Genomic DNA, 21,668 nt, shown 5'->3' on the forward strand with positions numbered 1-21,668 from the left:
AAAAATTGTGTACATTTTCTTACGTAAAGGTAAGTGAATAACGATCGTTAATTCGATATACAAATGTACATATATTATACAAATATAATAGTAAATGTTAAGTTAGAGAAAAAAACAACAAGATCATAACAAATATACATACCTACATGGAATATCTACATACAAATTAATACTTATATGTATAATCAAATTTATCCGATGATAGCTCTAAAGAAGCCTATAGGCAGAGCAATGTGTGAATTGAGCAATCTGTTTGACGAAAATACTTCCTTCCTTATTACCATAATTAAACGATGAAATTAAATCAATTCGTTTTGGAGAATAAAACGTTATTTGGAGAATAGTTGCTAAAACCATATAGGTATTCATAAGTTCTTTACTATGGGATAATAAAGTGATAAAAAAAATTGTATGGTCAAATGCATTTATTCATCTTAAAAGACCTGCTACTTTCGCTTAATCTGACACGATATAAAACTATAATGGCTAGATCACACTTAAAAGTGCGGCACGGGACGATTTTTTTTTGTAAATACGGGAATCACCGTTATCGATCACTGTCAAATCTATGTCAATACAAGGATCACCGAAAACACTCCAAAGGGCGAGGGACGCTACAATGCAGATTTGACGTACTGGAAAAAACCTCGTACTGCCGTTCCTATCCGTGTCTTTACCTCAAGGAAATTATACATAGATATTTTATACTGGAAACTCTCGGAAAAATAGGTTGTTGATTATAAAAAATCTGAATATATTTTATTTTAGAATGATTTTTCTTAACTAATGTATATGTATGTACATCGTTTGAATAAAAAAAAAATAATACTTGAAAAAGGTGACATTCGATGGACCAATGCTATATTTTCCCGTGATGCCATATCAGGTTGCTCCCAAGCTACGCCTTTGGTATTAAACTTGTACATATGTACATATTTAAATTTATAAATTATAAATTTTCGAAATCATATTAAAATATTGGTGACTAGGGTTGGATGGAACCGTTTAAACGATTGGCAAACTCTAATAGGAAACGAGCAACTTGGAGTCAACAAATATTTAAGTCTGAACAGCAGCACTACAGAAATACTCGGAATACATTATTTTCAATCGAAGTCAACCCAAGGATCGAATCTGGAAACCTCTCGGTGGTTAGCTTTGATGCAACCAACGAGCTATGCTGCTGTCTAAAAATGTATTTAAAAAGGACCCAAAATTACTAATCAAACAGTATTTATGGATTTTCCTTACACAAGTGAATGAAAATAGTATCAGAAATACGGCATACGGATTGTAATTGAAATGCGATCAACGACTTCTTGAATTAGTCAGCGCGGCCTGCAGGGTGAGCCGGTTCGCCACTAGTTTTTTAACGTGAGGGTGAAAGTGGGAGGGTCGACCAGAAGGTGACAGAGCGATGCTAAGAGAGCCTCCAAGAGAGGGAGAGAGGGAGAGAAACGAATGGAAAATGGGAGTGAGGGGATGAGAGGGTGGCTGGGGGCAGCAATCCGGTTGTTTGAGAGAGGAAGGAGGAGGGGGTTTTGGGGTGGTCCACCGCTCAGAATGGCCGCTGTGGGGGATCGCAGGGTAAACGGCATTTTATTTCGGCAAATAAAGTGTTATTCGAGAGTAAACGGCAACTTTTCGCTTGCAATTTTTTTTGCGGCGCGCGCCATTAGCGAATGTTTAGCGATGCGTTACACAGCCCGGCTTATATTACAGCTACGTACTGTTGCACACAATTATAGTTATCCATGTGCTGATTGTGATACGTGTACATATGTATGTATGTACGTATGTACATACATGTGTATGTGTATGAGTCACAAATGATTTTATGGGATCTAGCCCGGCAAAAACCAAACTTATCGTACCTACATATACATATATAAAACAGTGAGTTGAATTCCTTGTGGGAATTAATACAAATATTTTTATATCATCGGTAGTTTTAAATGATAAAAATTCATAGGATACTTTACCAAACCATTTGCTTACTTTTAGAAATGGATAATGTTGGTGTAGACAAATGACCGAAGAAATTTCTACAAATTGCCTAACCCGTCATTTATACGAATGTTATTATGGAATAATAGGTAACTGTCAATGGTTGACCAACCCTCACTATACCAACATACTATTCATTAGCAACATAGATTAGTGGTTAATGTATAGTGATAGCAATTGAGGGCTCATAGGTTCGAGCCCTGATCCGGTGTTGCTGGCTAGACCTTGCATATATGCAGGGCTTTTGGCCCCAAAGAACGTGCCGGAACGCTGTTCCAACACCTGTTTTCAAGTTATTTTTAATGTTTCTAACACAATATTCGTGCGTACATAATCAAAACCCATGTTTACATATATAATTTGCCAAAATGATAAAATATGGTGTCCTTAAGAAGAGGATGAAAAAATGAATGGAAATAGAGATGAAAATTGGGCAAATCTGTAGAAATTACTATATAACTTCATTCAAATATGTATGTATGTAAATATATTTACAATTTTATTTTTCAATAGGCTTCCGTTGTATGTTATATTTTTATCTGTCTATTTAACCGCAGATTTGACATATTTAAAATAAAAATAAGATATATGACAAATTTTGTTTAATTTTTTATGCACTTGGTGGCATAGGAAAATCTGCCATAAATTTTATTTAAATGATATTTGAAGATAATTTTCTTAAGTAAAAGCTTGACAAGAGTGCATTCCGGTATTTTTTTTCAAAATCGATATAAATATGTATGTATGTATGTGACTCCAAGTCAATTGTTATCCTATCAGAGTTTGCCAATTTATCTGATTTCATTGTTGAAACGGTTCCTACCAGATAGGCCACCTCTTCATATATAGTGCGTATGAATAAAGTCGGCCATTGTATGTATGTATAACGGCCAATAAAGGTGTGTATTAATGAAATTAATATATATTTTTTAAATACCTATTCTTTTCGTACCTACGTGTACGAAAAGAATAATAAATACATAGGTAAGTGCTTACAATTATTGACTGCTTTACGGGTGGATTTGGAACTTTAGCGCCCACTATAAACAATTAAAGATTGGCGACAGTATCCGCTTGATGAGTTTGGTATTGAAATTATCAGTTTTTGTTAATTTTATATGAATCTCTTTTATATATTTTGAACGGTGTCAATTAACATTGACCAGTTTTATTCAGAAACCTCTATGGATATTGCTGTAATTTTGCCCGATACTGAAAGTATGCAATAAATAGATTAAAATTATCATCACGCCATTGCGTGGAGTTGCCGACAATATAAATCCGAAGAAGATAATAAACGATAAAAAGTGTGTTGTATGCAAAACATGCATTGCATTGCGCACATCCTGAACGTCGACGCTATTTTTGGAATTTAATTGAAAAATTAGCGTTCATTTGATACGATCGCTTAAAAGCAAAAAAAAAAAAAGAGTTGTGTTTTTGTTGTCGGTCGTATACGTCTGTTGGGTCATATTTTTTGCGTTCTAGTGCAAATTTTCACGTAGAAGCATTGTTCGATACCCAACAGCGCAATTATATTTCGAAACATCGCTGCGGCAGGATATTCGCATTGTTATTGCAATTAGTTGGTCTCGGTATGGTTTGACTATTAATTACCGTTGTTTATACCGCCTCACTCGTTTCAAATGTGCAAAAAATAGATTGACGAATTTAGCAGATGCATGTGTCCAATCATTAGATCGATATCTACATATATATATATCTATATATTAAATGTCTAAATACGTATCTTAACTTATGATAGATGTTTTAAATAAAAATGGAATTATATTCGTACATTTTTTACGTCTTGTATTATGAAACTAAATATAAATAGAAGTATGTATCACACAGTGGCCATTATAAATGACAGTCGCTATACTAATTGAAATTTTACTATGGAATTTCACAACGTGCATATAAACACAACAAATGAGGTTGGGATAAAAAATTTGGGATCTTCTTTTGTGTCGATTGTGACGCAACGGTCCGATCGGTCTCGTATCCGGGGCTTTGGTCCCGGTTTCAATAGGGCTCGTTGTTTACAATAATTCGTCCATTATGGTCTGCCGAAAAAGGGTCAGAATATGATTTAAATAGCGTTCATTATATTCGCAGTTCGTCTTCTCTCTTCTCGTCGAGGGCGCCTATTGTGCGATTTTCGGGTGCCCCTTTCGGTTCGGACCAGAAGGGTCAAAGTTTCGGCCGCACATCTGGTTATTTATTTACGAACAAACATCGGCGTGAAAAAACCGTTTAAAATATGAATGTTTGGGCGCTAGTCCCTTTACAATCTTTTGTTTAGATGGCAGTATTATTTTGTAACGACCACACACCTGGAGAGATGTAAAGTTTGCACGGCACGTGATGATATTGTAAAACGTTTTCTCTGAGAAAAAATGGCATGCAACAAACCTGAAATAAACTACGACTTTTGTTTTCTGAGATAATAGTAAATTTTTCAATATACATATGTGTATTTGTATATAATTTAAAATTTGTTATACATTATTAATTAAAAATAATAAATTGCCATCTATTGATGCATTATTAAATAAAAATAATGTTGGAAAAAAAACATTTACATATCAATGTGATAATTTTTATAAGAATTTAAAACGTGATTTTTTTATTATTAATTTTTGTTGAAATAATTAAGTGTTTCGCAGAGAGTTATTGTTCAATTTAATTATAATTACGTAAAAAATAGATATTTTTATATTTTATATATTACACATCTGCATGTCGAACAAATAAGCTTTATTTAAAAAAAATCTGTTTTTTTTATATTGAGACATCTATTGATAGTAATATTAAACCTTGTTACAAAAAAAAAACTAAATAAAGCTGTTAGAATTTTATATATAGATGTCACTTTATATAGTCAAAATTTAATTAAACTTCAAATTAAGAAACAAGCTTTTTTAAATTAATTGAATTGTTATTTCATGTTTTCTTTAGAACAAAAAAAATGAAACAAAATTACACAATAGAGTTTGGAGAACCTAATAGTTGAATACACACACTATATTTGATATTTAAACATGGAAAGCAATCTATTGAAAGGACGCAAATTATAATTTTATTGATATTATTATTAATTATATTTCAAAAACTGCACGCTTCAACTGATAACCAAGTAATAAACTAAAATTCAATTAAAATAGCACCTTGGCAAAATGAAAATTATCTATAATCACAAACATTTTTTGCTGAACAAAAAAACGTCTAATAGATATCTTCCCCTTGAACATTAATACAACAAAAATATATGTCTTACTTACATACTTTTTGAAAGAAAAAATTCAATCCATGAAAATTCGCCACCAAAAAAAGTTTGAAAAAAAAAATACATCGATTGATCAAAATATTCACTGTAAATCAAAAATTATGCAAGTGTTTACTACAAAAATTATATCCCTAGTCTACTAGATAGATAGTGTAGGCGGGCTAAGCCGATATGAAGTGCTCGTCTGTTTGCTAGACTGCCGCCTGTTGAATGTTACACGCGGTCACCCGCCCACGTACAAGGAGCAACGTTCCTAGTTCTATGCTTTGCCATATCTTTGTCCTAAGCGAGTACACGAAGCATGTCCTGATCGTGGGTGTTGTAGTCTCATATGGGAAAACTAGGAGTGGGGAGACAGGTGCAAAATCCGAATCAATTGAGTGCGCGGGAAAACGGGCTTACATGCACGTGCCCGGAAGCGACGAAAACTCGCGAGGAAAACCGACGCCGGACGATCGACACGTGGTGTATGGAGACGCTGTATGCTTCTAAGCGTCTTGTTTTAATTTACCGTTAGAAGAATTTAGAGATCTTGATACATACCTTATATTTACAAGGAAATTAAGAATAATTTGATGAAATGCACGAAATTTTTCAATTTTGACAATTTTTAAACGCAAAATTTATTTAATTTCTTGAATGATGCTTTATTATAATCTATATATAGGTACATATGTACAGTTTTTAAACTTCAAATTCGTCATTTTACATATCAAATTCGTCATTTTACAAATCAAATTCGTCATTTTACAAATCAAATTCGTCATGTTGCAAATTAAACAATTCATTTTATTATACATAGAGAACTTTATAGAGAATATTATAGAGGATCCACCAGCAAATTCCTTGCAAAAATATTATTTTTTGAAAAAACCTCTTGGCTTCATCATAGGTGAATATAGCGTTCTCTAACATTCTCTCTGTATTTTTTAAATACTTTTTATTATTACGAAATTATGTTCACAAATTCTCTCTGTATAATATATTCTCTATACATACATACATATTGTATTAAATATTCTCTTTACATAATATTCGCTATAAATTTCTCTATGTACATATGTATAATAAAATGAATATCAAAACAATACATCCAATTGTTTAATTTGATTTGCAACATGACGAATTCGATTTGTAAAACGGCAAATTTGATTTGTAAAATGACGAATTTGAAGTTTAAAAACTGTATGTATTTACAAGTTTGTTGCACCATGAGTACATATGTATGTACATAGATGTGAGAAAGTATAAATCGATAATGTAACTGAACTTTGTCAGTAAAATCATAATATTATCCCATTTTTTAGAAGACTTTACTTGTAAGGAAATAATTACTAAATCGCCTTAACATACTAAAAGCACTGTAAATATGTATAATAACAATTTTAAAAAACTACCAAAAACATGTAGACCGTGCTCCACTTGAATAACATGGATGAGTTTAACTCAACTTTTATTAGACTTAAATTTATTATACATAATTTGATGTCTTGACCTTTTAGGTAGTTTAATTTTTTTTCAAAGACGCAAAAACGATATAAAATGAAATAGAAGAAGAATAAATTGATAATAAGTTCATTATTAACCGTTTGCCCGCGACAACTTTCTCCCTACTTTTTTTAAGTGAATTTGTAAATCGAGTTTTCGACCATAAATATTTATCGTAAGATTTATTCAAGTGACCAAATATGTCAATTGACACCTGAAGTATTTTTTTAAGTAGTGAATCACGCCTGAAGTGTTTTGTTTACACAGTAAGTAATGCCATTGGCGCTACTGGCATTTTAGGCATGACATCTATTGCGGTCATCCATGGGAAAAGGGCTTAGCATTCTGACCGTCAAGAAAATTAAAGAAGTACATAATGAATATATGCTAACCTACATTTGTAGAACGAGTTTGAACACATATGTCGTTATTTGTATTGGAATTGTTTAAGTATCTACATACATATGTACATACATACATATGTACATACATACATATGTACATACATTCATATGTACAAAGTTTGACTTTGTTTGCGGTGTCGAGGTGTCAAAATAGGACAAATAAATATAAGAAATCGTTTTTTTTTTAATCCAGCTTTAAAGGTCAAATAATTCGACCCTAAAAGCCCGCAACACGAGGCCACAACCTCCCCCAACGAATACAGTCTGAGAGACCCTTTCATCGGAGAACGAAACGATTGTCCAGAAATATTGCACAAGATCAACCGTACATCACTGCTATATACATAAAACCACACTGTACAGACCTTAAGTACAACGTTGACAACAAAGAAATAGTATATGTCCATCTGTAAATAATTTTGATATGTTTTTTACGGATAGAAACTTCTTTAAAAATATTTTTAACGGACATAGTCATATCTTGCACTAAATAATATGAAAATTTCTAGTACTTTCCAATACGGAGTTTGAATTTGTCAAATTATGACATAGGCACTTATTACTAGAGGTAGGATAGTCACAGTGCTATCCACTGTTCGGCAAACCTTTAACAATGCATTTACAACCTTTGAACAATACACAGCCCCCTCAGGCTCCGGTGACTACTTATTACATATGTATAATACTATACTTATGTGCATACATATATAGCCAGTAGAATAGCTCGGTGGTTGCATTAATGCTAACCACCAACAGGTTCAAGACCTGGGTTGACCAGGTTGAAATTTATTTTATTTTGTAAGTATTTCTTTACTACTGCAGATCAGACTTGGATAAATATGTATGTGTGACTCCAAGTTGATAGTTTTTTTTATCAGAGTTTGTGAATAGATCTGATTTAATTATTGAAACGGTTCCTCATAAAATTGGCAAAAACACCCTACCCACTATTGAATATGATTTGAACCTCTATTTTAATATAATTTCAAATGTATAGTCTATAAATTTATATATGTAAAAGTTTAATACCACAGATGTCACTCAGGGGCAATCGTTAATGTCATCATAGAAATATAAATAAAAAAAATTATATTGATTCAATTTGAATATTACATTTACATATATATATATATATATAAGTTTATACTTGTAATTCACATTTGAAATAATAAATTGTACCATATATGAAACATAGGCCAAATTTCATCCCGGAAAAGTTTCACGGCATACCTCGCATTCCACGAACAAGTTGGGTAGGTAGGGGGCGGCAGGCGGGAGCGTCTCGATGCATTTTCACCGCGCTTTTACTCAGTGAGTGAAGTAGCCACGATGTCGGAGGACGTGCTTGGGGGCGCCAACAAGGCACGCTCCATGTCAATATGCGGAGCCGGATCTTCGAGCATGGAAGCAATTGCCGGGGGCGACAGGGCGTCGGTGAGGCGCCGCCGCCCCGCAACCCGCTCTCAGTCAGCCCGCGCCCCCGCAGGCCGCCCCTCGCGCCGCCGCCCCCAACCTACGGCTCTGTCCACCGCCCCGACTCGCTACAGCTCTGAACCTCGTCTTTCTGAAGCAGAGACTCCACCCCCGGTGAGGCGGCAGGCTTCAGCTCGCCGCCGCCCCCAGCAGCACGGAGCGCCCCCACATTCACCAGCCCATCGTCGCTCCAACGCTTTTCTAGATGTGCCGAAGCAGCAGCCTCAGGACCTGGAGCCGGATGAGGACTCTTACAGATTGCGCACCTTCAACGTTACGCACAAAGGAGGTACTTGAATCTTAAAGTGCTTTGCTTACTCGAAAGTCGAGGGGTCGGTTCCGCTCGGAAAACTTTGAATATTACGCGCGGAAAACAAAAGGAAACTTACTTGACCAGATTCAACACCGTAAGATACAATGCTCTTAAAAAGTCGTACTTGATAATGGAAGTCCCTAATTCTAATTATATTTTACGTTTTTAGACGAATTAGCTAGAATATAACACCACATTATTACTTACCATAAATGTAACAATGAAAACTAGTTAAAGTATGACGATTAGTATAAAAAAAACTCGGATGTGACCAAACCATGACTTTAACTATGTATTTGAGGAATATAAGAAGGTCATAAAACAAAATTCGATATTGAATCGTACAGACACATTCACACGTACCGGCAGCATTATGAAATACTAATAGCTAAGGCAGCATTTTCGATAAAAATTGAGTGCAAATGTATGGAAACTTGCACAAGACAAAAGTTCTACTTCCGGTTGTCGGATTTTTTTAAATTTTTTTTTACTTAAAATCACTATCAGTATTATACACAATAAATATCAAGAAGATCAAAATAATTTAAAAGGTCAAAATAAAATAATGAAATATTGTTTTAAAAATTAAATACTACTTCCGGTTTACGGATTGTGACCAAAACCTTATCAGCTCTAAGTTAGTACATACAAAAAGAATAAAAATATAAATTTTCAGCTTGATGCGTTCAGAGGTGTGGACAGAATAGTGGTCAAAATATTTTTGACTTTTCTAAGAGGAAAAAATCTCACTTCCGGTTTATAATTTATTTAGTGATTTTTTTCATTTTCATCACATTGATACAAGAATAATACTTAAATTTTTTCCTGAAGAGCGCACATCTTTAAGGGGTCGAAAAAAATAGTAGAAGAAAAATCGAATAACTTGGTATGAAGCTTAAACTTCTACGAGTATACAAACTTCGTATTTATGAAATTTAAGTTCAATAAACCAAAAGGTTTTTGAGAAAAATATAAAAAAAATCGATTCTCTAGAGTAAAAGTACTTCTTCCAGTTTAGGAAAAAATATTTAAAATATATTGGGGTCTAAAATTTATAATTTATATTACATGTAAAAAAACATTCAATTCGATTCAATTAGCCGTTTTGGGAGATAATTGAATTCAAAAATTAAAAAAAAGAGGACACCTATAAGCGGAGGTACCATTTCCGGTCAACTTAAAAATGTACCTACGTATGTAGTATCGATAAGAATTTCAGTAACTCGGTGTTCAAAAAATCTCCAAAATACACGGGCATACAGACACACAAACACACACATTTTTTCTAGATCATGAAAACGTGATCAGTGATTGATTCCGAGTTTGAAACAGTCAAAATCTTGAGTTCGAATTTTCGTATGAACACAAAATTTCATCTACTGTTACTATGTATGTATGTACATACATATGTAGATAAAGTAAAAATTGATCTTACTTGAGAGCAAATTTCAATTTGCCATTACTGGGATTTTTGATAATACGTGTTTGACCTCTAGCATGATTGATACATACATACATACATACATATATGTACAGTCATATATGTCATAATACCATACATTTTTATTTTCTTCATTTTAAATACATACATACATATTGGGAAAAGTACTTTTATACTGGATTTCACTTAGCTGTCTTCATATGTATGAACAAATTATGCATTTGTGGATGAGAATTAAACAATTTTGTAGGTTGAATATTTCCCCATTATATCTAATTTTGTATAACTATGTACTTTTAAAACTAAATTTATTAATAATTTAAGACAAGATATATCCTACTCAAATTAAATACAATTATATATAATATAATACATACATACATATGTTTATTTCACTAGTACTTTTTAGTTCAATTAAACTAAAAAATCGAATTCCTAAAATGGAAATAGCTAGATTTTCCACAATATTTGCTTGTTACTTGCTTATATTATTTCATGCATATTAATTTTTAAAATTAATTAGGTAAAAAGCATCATATAAAAAAGCATCACATATATACTTTTTAAGAGAATTTAATTAATTAGTGTATTGGTCTATTTTGGAAGAGGAAAGCATTTGCATTGACGATAAAATTTTGAATGTTGTTATATGTATGTACATGGTTGCAAGGATAGAGTCTTCACACATCAAAAGTATATGTAGTTTTAAAGGATAAAAAGCCTTAAATTTAACAGGTCACATTCATTAAACCCGGAGTTAGGTTAAAGGGTAGTTTTTACTACTTTTATATATATATATATATATATATATATATATATATATATATATATATATATATATATATATATATATATATATGTATATGCATTTATAAAATTTAAACTACCCTTTATATGAGTCCTGTAAGAGGTACAAGTAAAACATTTCAAGCCGTTCGACCGGAAAGTTGTTGACTAAGTTAATCTACTCAGTCTTTCATGTTTCGCACCGGGGAAAAGGTTAACAAAGCTAATAAACACTCGCACCGTATTAACACGACATTATTAAGACTAACAAAATTGGGAAAATTCGAACGGAACTGATTCGAAATTAACGAGGCTGTAGCCGTTTTTTGAACTATGTAATTGCGCATCGATACAATTAAGTTATCGGAAAAACTTCAAGCTACAACTTTTCTTTTCAGACCCTTGTTAAATTATCGACAAACTTTTAACATCCAAAACAATGTTTTACATAATTAATTTTCACTTGTTATTGTATTATAATATACTCAAAATGAAAGTATGTACTTATCGATACGGACACAATAAAAATAAAAATTTTCTACTACTTTATGATTGGCCTACTTCTCACACGTTACACCTCGTTTAATTTCGCATTATAAAACGTTTCATAGTTCGAAAAGTGGGATGTATTTTTATTTTGGCTATAAAGAATGCCAGTTTTATGACTTTGAAAAGGGATTATTACCTCGCTATAAGAAGATTTATGACCGAATTCTATTTTGGTGATCAGAAACATGAAAAATACGAACCATTTTTCATTTAACTTGTATATGAACACTTAGGCACACAAGCGATTTCAATTAAAACCTACAAACATATATTGAATCACGTACACGTGGAAAGTATTATCAGAATCGGTAAATGTGTATTAATAAAAACATTCACTGATTTATTGTAGTGCCATTCGAGTTATTTAGTTTGAAGTCTCTGAACTCGGAACGGTCTATGTTAATTTTAGCGTTACACACTGATTGATGTAACATGTTTTAAAATATCTAAAAATCGAACGTGCCAGTCAATCTGTGAGTTGCGAGTGTTGGAAGTGTGCACGTTTTAATGCTAAATCCGTACACATTTATTCTTCTGATGCTCATCGCTTTGTTTTTGTTGCGGGAAATCTATTTCAGTACGATGTTCCGTGTGTGTCTATTTCTCGATAACTTATTTTTAATTCTCGTGTATCATCAAACTCACACTAACTGCTGTAGGTGTACGCGAAAATATTTTACATACGAGAATACGAAAAAAAAAGAGCCTAGTGAAAGCAAATATAAACAAACGTCGAAATACAAATGCCACTTGCAATCAGTATCAGTTGTGGCTTTAACATAATGTAACGCCGAGGAAAAGTCGGTTATTTATTTTTTTATTTTTCATTCTTCTTTCTGAGTAACATTTTGTGTAAGTTCGAATCGAAAACTTTGTCGCCCAACGTGCGTCAATAAATCAACGTGTTGTTCGCGTTGAAAATAGAAGTTTACCAAATCGCATGTGATCTTTATAAGAAACACTTCTGAAGTGTGGACCCAGACGTAGGCATTACATAAACAATACGTATACAAGGTGTGATCAAATCTATTCAAGAATCGGAGCTGTATATTGGGAAAATTATGACATTCATCGATAGTCCAAACAATATCTGATACCTCACTATAGAAATTAGCTGCATTATCAAACTTAAATAGAGACAAAAAGACGTTCGAAGCTTTTAAAGCCGTAAAACTACAATAAAAATCACAGACAGCTTTGATTTATCACCGTCATAAACTACTACTATTAATTTGTATGTATTTTCTCATATATGTATACATATATTCATCTATTTTATTTTTTAAACGCACAACACATAAGATACTTTTAATAAAAAAGCCCCCAATTGTGCATTTTAAAAATATGTAATGTATTTTGTGAAATTTATTTATATAATTGGCACTTATTATCAAGGTTGTACGTATAAACCGGATTATATTATAAAGTCCAATATGAATAAAAAAATTAAGTATGGGATAATAAGAACTCGTACCAGCATGGCTTAAGTCAGATACTGCACGTAAATATTTTTTAGCACATTCTACATATATATGGATACATTCATATGTTTCGTAATGTGTATGTGACGTACCGAAACAGCAGCAATCCACACGATCTATTCATACTATGCAGCAGTATATGTCACCGAAATGTATCAAACAGAACCGGCTATTTTTGGAAATATTCACGAATGACGTGATGTCATAGTGGCAAGTGCTCCCATATTAACGTGTAAATCAGGCGACGGTAACCTTTTTTGGCTGCGGGTCAAAACCAACCGAAATGTGACTATTAAAAAATTGTTTCGGGTCAGTGGGTATTTTCAATTTAAAACTGTCTTTTAGTAAAACATCTCTCGTAAATTTTCAAAATTATGTAGTTATTTCCTTAGTCTTTCATTGAAATCATTAAGATCGTTCATTATTTCGTTGAGAACAAAACTATTGCTTATTATTGGATTCAAGATCATTTTTATCGTAACGTCATATTGTCACAATATTGAAGCCTATCATACTATCAATATTATCACGCGACCTACATCTATCACGATCTGTATTGATTTTATAATATTTTAGTATCGTGATAATCAGTAGTACATCCGGGTTATTTTGAAAACCGCAATACTAGAATCACAATCCGTATTGACAGTACAATACTCCACTATTGACTCGACGATATGACTCAAGCAATATTGCGTCGCATAGTCACTTTGTGTAATGTATGTATGTATATGTAAGCCAATTTGACCTTGCACTCGGCTAAAAACAAGTCTGAACGTGCCGAAACGTACCAACGCTGCTGTATAGCATGAATAGAAGTAGTCATTTACGTGAGTTGCTGTGCTGTGCTATTGCCGTGAACTGCTGGATAGTATGAATAGACTTTTACACGAAAAAAACTCAAGTGGGTCACTTGAATTTGTCAAATGAGTCACTTGATGACCCGCGGTCATAGGTTTTCGATGCCTGGTGTAAATTGTTGCCATGTGCATATGAATACTTTTAGAAACGTCATATTAATATCGCCGAAAATCCACGCTCTGTAATATTGTCAACCGATTTTGCCTTGCACTCGTCCAAAACAAGCACGGACGTGATGAAAACGAACGGTGCTTTTAACGAAATGATTTTAACACAACTAATCTATTACGTGCAATGCTGTGCTGTGTTGTTCCGAGCTGTTTACGTATAGTGCTGGATAATATAAAAGTAAAGAAAGCTGTTTATATTGAATTTCATAATATATATGTAGAATATATGTATATTTTTACACGAAACAAGCTATAATATCTGTATTGTCAGTAATTTATATTTTTATTATAATATATTGTTTGTTGTTGGATTCAAGAACATCTAAATATTTTGAACAATTATCTCGTTGAACGGAAAACTCGAGGATTTCGAAGAAAGACTAATGAGTGAGCTCTTACAGTAAGTATGTATATATTCTTACATACATACATATATTAAAGGGGAATACTTTTTCAAGTAACATCAGAATGCGTGTATTTACATATGTATATACTTTATGATTCCTACCAAACGCCAAAAAGGACATGGAGAATATATGCGAATGTCGGCGTTAATTTACAAACATCCTTCGCAAGACGTTTTTCCATCTCCGCACTTTATTAGTGTGCACACGAACCGAAAACAGCAAAGTTGTGAGATTTTCTCATAATATGACTCGGTCACGGACTCTTAACGATGATGTATTTGTGAGCACGCTTAGTTTTGTTCTGCTTTTCTGTTCGGTGGCAGTTGTTTTTCCACGAATATCCATAAATTTTCCGCAAAACAAGACCCTCTCGCTTACGTTTCTTTTCCTCAACCAAGGTCTGTCTGAGAGCATCTTACCAACAAAGCTGACCCGAACGAGAGAACGATGCAATCAATGCCGTTTGTTAAATCTGGCAATGTCGTTCGCACTACCTATACAAGCTTTGCGAGCTTAGAAAAGCATTGCGGAGGCGAATTTCGCAATAATTTCACCGAACACAAAACAATATCGAATAAAACATGTAACGGCACGTAGAGAATTGCGTTCGAGCATTATTTGCGAATAGGCAAAAGCGAGAGAGAGGGAGAGAGTGCTCTGCAAATAGACCTGGCCATAGGAAACTGGGAAGGACCGCGAATATTAATGGCATGGTGGAATCGCGGTCGAGCACATCAAAATAGATACAATCGAGTAAGCAAAGGTCTTCTGTGGGTCTCGGGTATGGCTTTAAGTACCCCTTCAGGCGGAAATTTCGGAAAACACGTGCTCCGCAACACAGTGTCTATCCTTAATATGCGTAAAATGCTTGTAGGATTGATGGATTTACGCGCGCATCTGTGCCGTGTGCAGGTTTGGTGATTTTGACATTTTATTTCATTTTTCAACCTCATACGCCATATATTACAGAATATAATGTAATAAAAAAAAAGATGAAATGTCGAAGGAAAACTTGTCAAAAACAGGCGCGTATTTTTTACGGAGTTCGGAGCGGAGGTTTTTCCGAGAAAACGGATAAGAATTTAATACGGTTCATTTGACGGGTTCCGGTTTGCGGTATTTGGCGATTCATTCACAAAATGTACATACATATGCTTAAAACTTGTATTCATATATCAACTAGAACTACCCACGGAAAGAATACATTTAACAAACGTGAAGCAAAACAACTTTTCTATTTAAATACGGCACTGTTTAAAATTAATAAAATAAGGTCAAGGTGATTTCTGAATAATGTATCTGTTTTCAGTGAGTTTTGAGTAATTTCGATACATAATCGGCCAAATTTCCATTCGAGCAAAATTTCACGCACTATAAAAAGGAATTACAGGAGTAGTTAGTAGAACAGGGATTAATCGTATTTATTTATTTTGCTTTTAAATGCAAATTCCTGTTAAATAAGTAAATCATCAATCGTAATCCTTCATTATGTAAAATATTAAAGGATTACGGGTAGATCTGGTCGGACATTGGAATAGGATATTGCTTAATAAATAAAGAATATCAATTATATAATTCAAAATCTTAAACAAAAAATATAAATTTATAAACTGGTGATATTGAATACATAAAATTAGTTATCATATTAATTAAAAAAAAAATTATATGTATATATGTATATGTATATATATATATATATATATATATATATATATATATATATATATTAATATATATATATATATATATATATATATATATATATATATATATATATATTTTTTTTTTTTTTTTATATCAAAATTCGTATTAGGATTATAAAAATATTCATTTCCCACTAAATGCACACTAGTTTCACTAACATCGCATTTTTACACGTGTTTTCATTCCCCACGAATAAAGATTCCTTCCTATAATAATCTCCATATTTTACTTACAACCGCATTAAAATAATCTTGAATTGCATTACAGTACATTTGATTATAAATATGTATTAGATGTACCAGATTAGGACTACTATATTAAAATTAAAAAAAATATATCTTGACCATTCTGAAACTTTATCATCATAATTTAAAGCTTACTATTTGATATTCGATGTTCGAATAATTCTAATATTTGGTCTCCCTACTATCGAGTCAAAAGGCTTCACGACTTCATATAAGATAATCTTTTCATTTTATAAACATATAAACATACATATGTATGTAGATCATAGAAATGTACATACATATATCATTTGGTGCGATTAATATTATATACATGATCTAACTAAAGTAAAACAGAGATAAATGGAGGCGTATCGTCTATCAGGAGCTTAATCAAACTCATTTTATATCAAGTTTGATATCCATCTTACGCCATGTCATCATCATCTGTTTACTACGCACGCCGAGGGACCGTGAAATTTCCGCAAACGAAAACGAAATATTATTATTGTAGTGAAAATTTGGCATACGTTCCGCTGCAGTAACTTTGCGATTTGAGATAGATACGCAGATACAATTATGCACACTCGTCAGCGTTGCATCTAGCGTTGCAGCCACATAACCATACCACGTGCGCGTCGCATACGAGAATTATCATCAATAATAAAAATGCAAATCGAACATCCAACATTTGCCAAGCGAGCAAGTCGACAATCAATTTCTGTTCATTTCTGTTGGCTGCGGAAGCTTGCGTTTGGCAAGGATATTCATTCCTCGACTGGAATAAGCACGTCCCGGTAACAAGTTCAGCGGGACAAGGCCAACTGGTAATCTTACAAACGTCAGGGTCTCTGTCGGAAAAATCTGAATGAATTACACAGAAGCTTTCCACATTTTAAGGTATATATAAACGTGTATATATAGAGTCGACGACGAGTAAACGTCTCGTAGTAAACACGGGTCTATTCTTCAACAAAGAGCTACTTTATTCAAAATAGTCCAGAAAACTGGTTCAACGTATTAACGATTGAATAGTGGTTTTGTATATTATAATGCTATCAATAATTTGTTATTTAATAGGATATCATTAGGATTGCCGTTTCGGTGAAAGACATTTGAATTACTCGGTAAACTGCCCGACGCTCGATTCCAACGAAACGTCTTTTCATCTATCTCGAATCGATCAAACAAATAATAACATTTCGGTTCGAGCTCGAGTAATGCGATTAACACGTCAATTATTATACATACGACGGTCGATTCTAAGAAATTTTCTACCAATCTGATACGCGTTGCGGTTGGTTTTATTATTTTTTAAAACCAGAAACATTTTCTTTGAAGTTATATTGCACAAATTGTTATTTATTATTGGACCGAAGATTTGATTCGAAAAAAACAGTATCGCAACTTTTCCTCCTTAATGTAGCGCATTCGCTTGATAGAAAAAGTATGGCTTTGATAGTTTTTATATCAAATGCTACTTTCAACTTAATACTGATCTGAAATTACTTGAATGTCAGTGATGAAAAGATGGTTATAATGCAGTGATTTACAAACTTATTTTTACTAGACCCCCCTTTTGAAAAAAATCTAATCTAGGCGCCTCACCCCGCCCCCTTCGTCCCCCTTATTTTTATTTCATAAAATAATACACGTTTCTAAATGATAAAAATGTATAAACATAAATATAATTGACAGAAAAATAAAATTATTCTTTCGACTGTATAATCAGCAAGCAGTTTCGCTCATTATTTCAACCATATCAATAGCTGCTAGTAAAATTAGTGTCGCTTCTATTGTACATATGTGGTTTTTCACATTTTGAGAATCTGTAAGAAACTTTCACGATGCTAGCAATGCATTCGATGGAACGTAAACCACATATTTTCTTGGAGGTTTTCTTTTGTTTATTAAACTGATCTAATTTTCTTTTAAAATATATTCTGTGTATGTTTATCAATATATTTAGAATGCATTGTTTCAAGGTATCGTTTTAATTTACTTGGTCTCATACTATCTGCAGCCAAAACTTTCATACAGAGCAAGCATATTTCTTTCCAAGCCATCTATAATATAATAGCACTTGTGAACCTCGTTCATAAATAGTATTAATAATAATCGAAATTAAAAGTAGTAATCGTATTTTCTTGTCTTGATATTTGTATTTTCTTGTTCCTGTCGCTTACATTATTTAGCTTTACTTGTATTACCGGCTTATTGGTGGATGTTCTCTTGCAACCAGTTAAAAACTCCTTGCGTTTCAGGAACAGATATGCAATAGTTTTTGCTAATGATACATTTTGGACTGATTTTATATCTTTAATGTTATATTAACACATGTTTATTAATTAATTATATTTTTTTTGCTTTGAAAACAAAACTGATTCACCTAATGCTTCACATGCGGAAGATAAATCAAGTCTCGAATCAACCGGTGATTTGTCTCAACCGAAACACTGATACGTTACACGATTTCCAAGAAACTGTCACTCGATGTAAAAACTAGACCGGTAAAATATTTTTCATTCGGAGACTCGACCTGAATTTCTCGTCTTCTGAATGTTATTTCTGTGATGCGAATAGACGAAAGTCGCATCTCGACAAAATCGAGTACTATAATGGAAATTTTGAACGAGAAGAAAATCAGTGTACACCAATTTGTTTGGAAATGAACTGTTTGTTGGTTTTTGTTTCGGAAGTCGTTTTACATAAGGATATTAAGTCATAAATTTGCTTGTGAATACATATTGGAGATTGATATCACATAAACACCCACATGTTCCTAAATTCTAATAAGGCCAATATGATCGATTTTCGATAAGCGCTCAAACGCGATATTGCTTCAAAATACCATTAATATGAAATTGCTTTGTGAACATGCGTTTCACTACACACATTATATACATATGTACACATATTCATAGAAAGAATTCTATATTACCAACGATTGTGTTTTTTTATGTTCAAAACATACAACCTTTTATTATTTAAATTATTCGTTTGTGAACATGTGAATAACGTTAATTGTATTTCTCGGAGAATATTAAAGAGCACGATTTAAAAACATGTTTGCAATATCATCTAGCGATGCATATAATCCTTTTACACAAAGCCCTTTTTCAGCCTTTTAGAATTTATTATATACGCACTTGTAGATTCCAAAGCAGCACACCTTAAAAGCGTCGAACGTAAAATGCATACGAAGGTTAAAAAGAAAAAAAAACACTTAACGCTAACGCTTATTTTGGAGCTTTTTCCACGGATTGAGAGCGTGGGTTCGAGTTATGAGATTTCCCAGTGCTTTCTCGAACTTTACGTACAATAACTCGCACACCCTTAGCACTTCAACGGGGGTTAACTGCGGAAGAGAACAAAATAATAATATACAATATGCAAGTAATAACATAAAACGTTTTTTGTGGTTCCAAAACTCGTATTTTATATGGACGATTAAATTGATTCGTAAACATTTTACTCGAGCAAACATAATGCCAATATGTATAATTGATCGCTTGTCAATTGAAGCATTCATTTCCGCTCGCTTTGAAAGTCATCAGCATAATGGAACTTCACTGTGTATTTTAATGAGCACATGTAGTAAAATGTTATTTTACAAAATTATATTTTAGCTTTTCACATTTTCTGATAAAATGAAACTAGCACTCGTATTATTGTCACTAATCGGATTAAAGGCTGTATTAAACTGCACTATGAACCCTTATTGGATGGACAAATTGCCTCACTGCATGCTGAAAACTGAATTTTCGATGTGAGTGGTTTGTGATCGAACGAGACGAATATTTAAACGAATATACGCTGACGCTTTAATTAACTTTTTCGTTTAATGAAAAAATAATAAAAAAATCATTTTTAACGATAATTTAATTGATAAACCGACGGACTATAATACGATTTTTATTACCAAACGATTTACGAACCACGAATTTAAATTAATTTTTTTTACGATTTTTCCATTAGAAAAGTTTATATTTGTATGTCCTTGACTATTCGAATAAAAGCTAATGCTATTTTTTCCCACGATAGTTTTATATTAAATTTCTTTATTTATTACAATTTTACTGTAAACAAAAATTTTTCGCAAGCCAACTTCGAAGGCATCAACGTAGCGATTTGCTTAATTTATTCGAAAGCGAAGTGGAAACGACATGTTTGAGGAAAACAAGCATGTTTCTATTTTCGGTCACACCAAACACAAGTTTTCCAATGGAAAACAACAGATAAAGAATCTCCTTCCCATATAGGGATCAGTCTAGACAGCTTGTCGTCTCTCTGATTGAATTTAGACAATCTCTGCCTGATCAATTGACCGATATTACGACTTGAATGGGGCCCCACAGTAGTCGAGTGCACTCGATGGCTTCCTCAAATACGTTTATCTAAAAAGTAAAAGGATGAGAAAATCAACAAAAGGTTTTCCGCTATTTTAAAATTGGATTAATTAATCGTAAGATTCGATCAATTCACCATACAAAATATTTCAAAGGTACTGTTTCCATATATTTAAGTTTACATTGGAATATACGCTTAGTACTCATAATACGGAGTGCTTTTATACATTATATAAAATAAAGAACCCAAATACACTATATTTATCTAATCTAATATTGAAATCAGTTCTAGGAAACATTCTTATTTATAAACGTCTAGATTCTATATTAGATTAATATTTCGTTGAAACGTTCTCGGAAGGGTCATTTATTATTGATTTATATACAAAAAGGAACTATCGTACGTTTAATAGATTTTCGATACATTGAAGATAGATAAAGCCAAACCATTGAAGTAATGAGGAATAACTGTCATGTTTGATGTGTCAGACTAAACACTAGGCATTGAATGATTAATGATGACATTATATAAAATAAATAAATAAAATAGTAGAACTTTACTATATGATTAACTTTCCGCATCGGTATTGAAAAGACCAAAAAAGAAAAGCGTGAAAGATTTCGCAACAAGTCCAAGCTTTCGCATTGGCTTAAACTTAGACAAAAATAAAGCTAAAAAAAATAACAAGAATACCCACTTAGTATCAGAAAGACGAAAGAGG

At 32.7% G+C, this 21,668-nt stretch overlaps 1 protein-coding gene across 1 annotated transcript in view; it reads left to right on the forward strand.

Annotated features, from left to right (window-relative positions):
- Positions 1-8,445: 8,445 nt before the first annotated feature.
- The window catches only part of Rgk3 (Rad, Gem/Kir family member 3), a 55,191-nt gene continuing 41,968 nt past the window's right edge, over positions 8,446-21,668 (forward strand). The window contains exon 1 of the mRNA XM_077436597.1: positions 8,446-8,950. Coding sequence (XP_077292723.1) covers positions 8,518-8,950 — 433 coding nt within the window. The 5' untranslated portion in view covers positions 8,446-8,517. The remainder of the gene's footprint in view (positions 8,951-21,668) is intronic.

The sequence above is a fragment of the Arctopsyche grandis genome, chromosome 8 (genome assembly GCF_051622035.1).
Source record: "Arctopsyche grandis isolate Sample6627 chromosome 8, ASM5162203v2, whole genome shotgun sequence".
In the NCBI taxonomy this organism is placed as follows: Eukaryota; Metazoa; Arthropoda; class Insecta; order Trichoptera; family Hydropsychidae; genus Arctopsyche; species Arctopsyche grandis.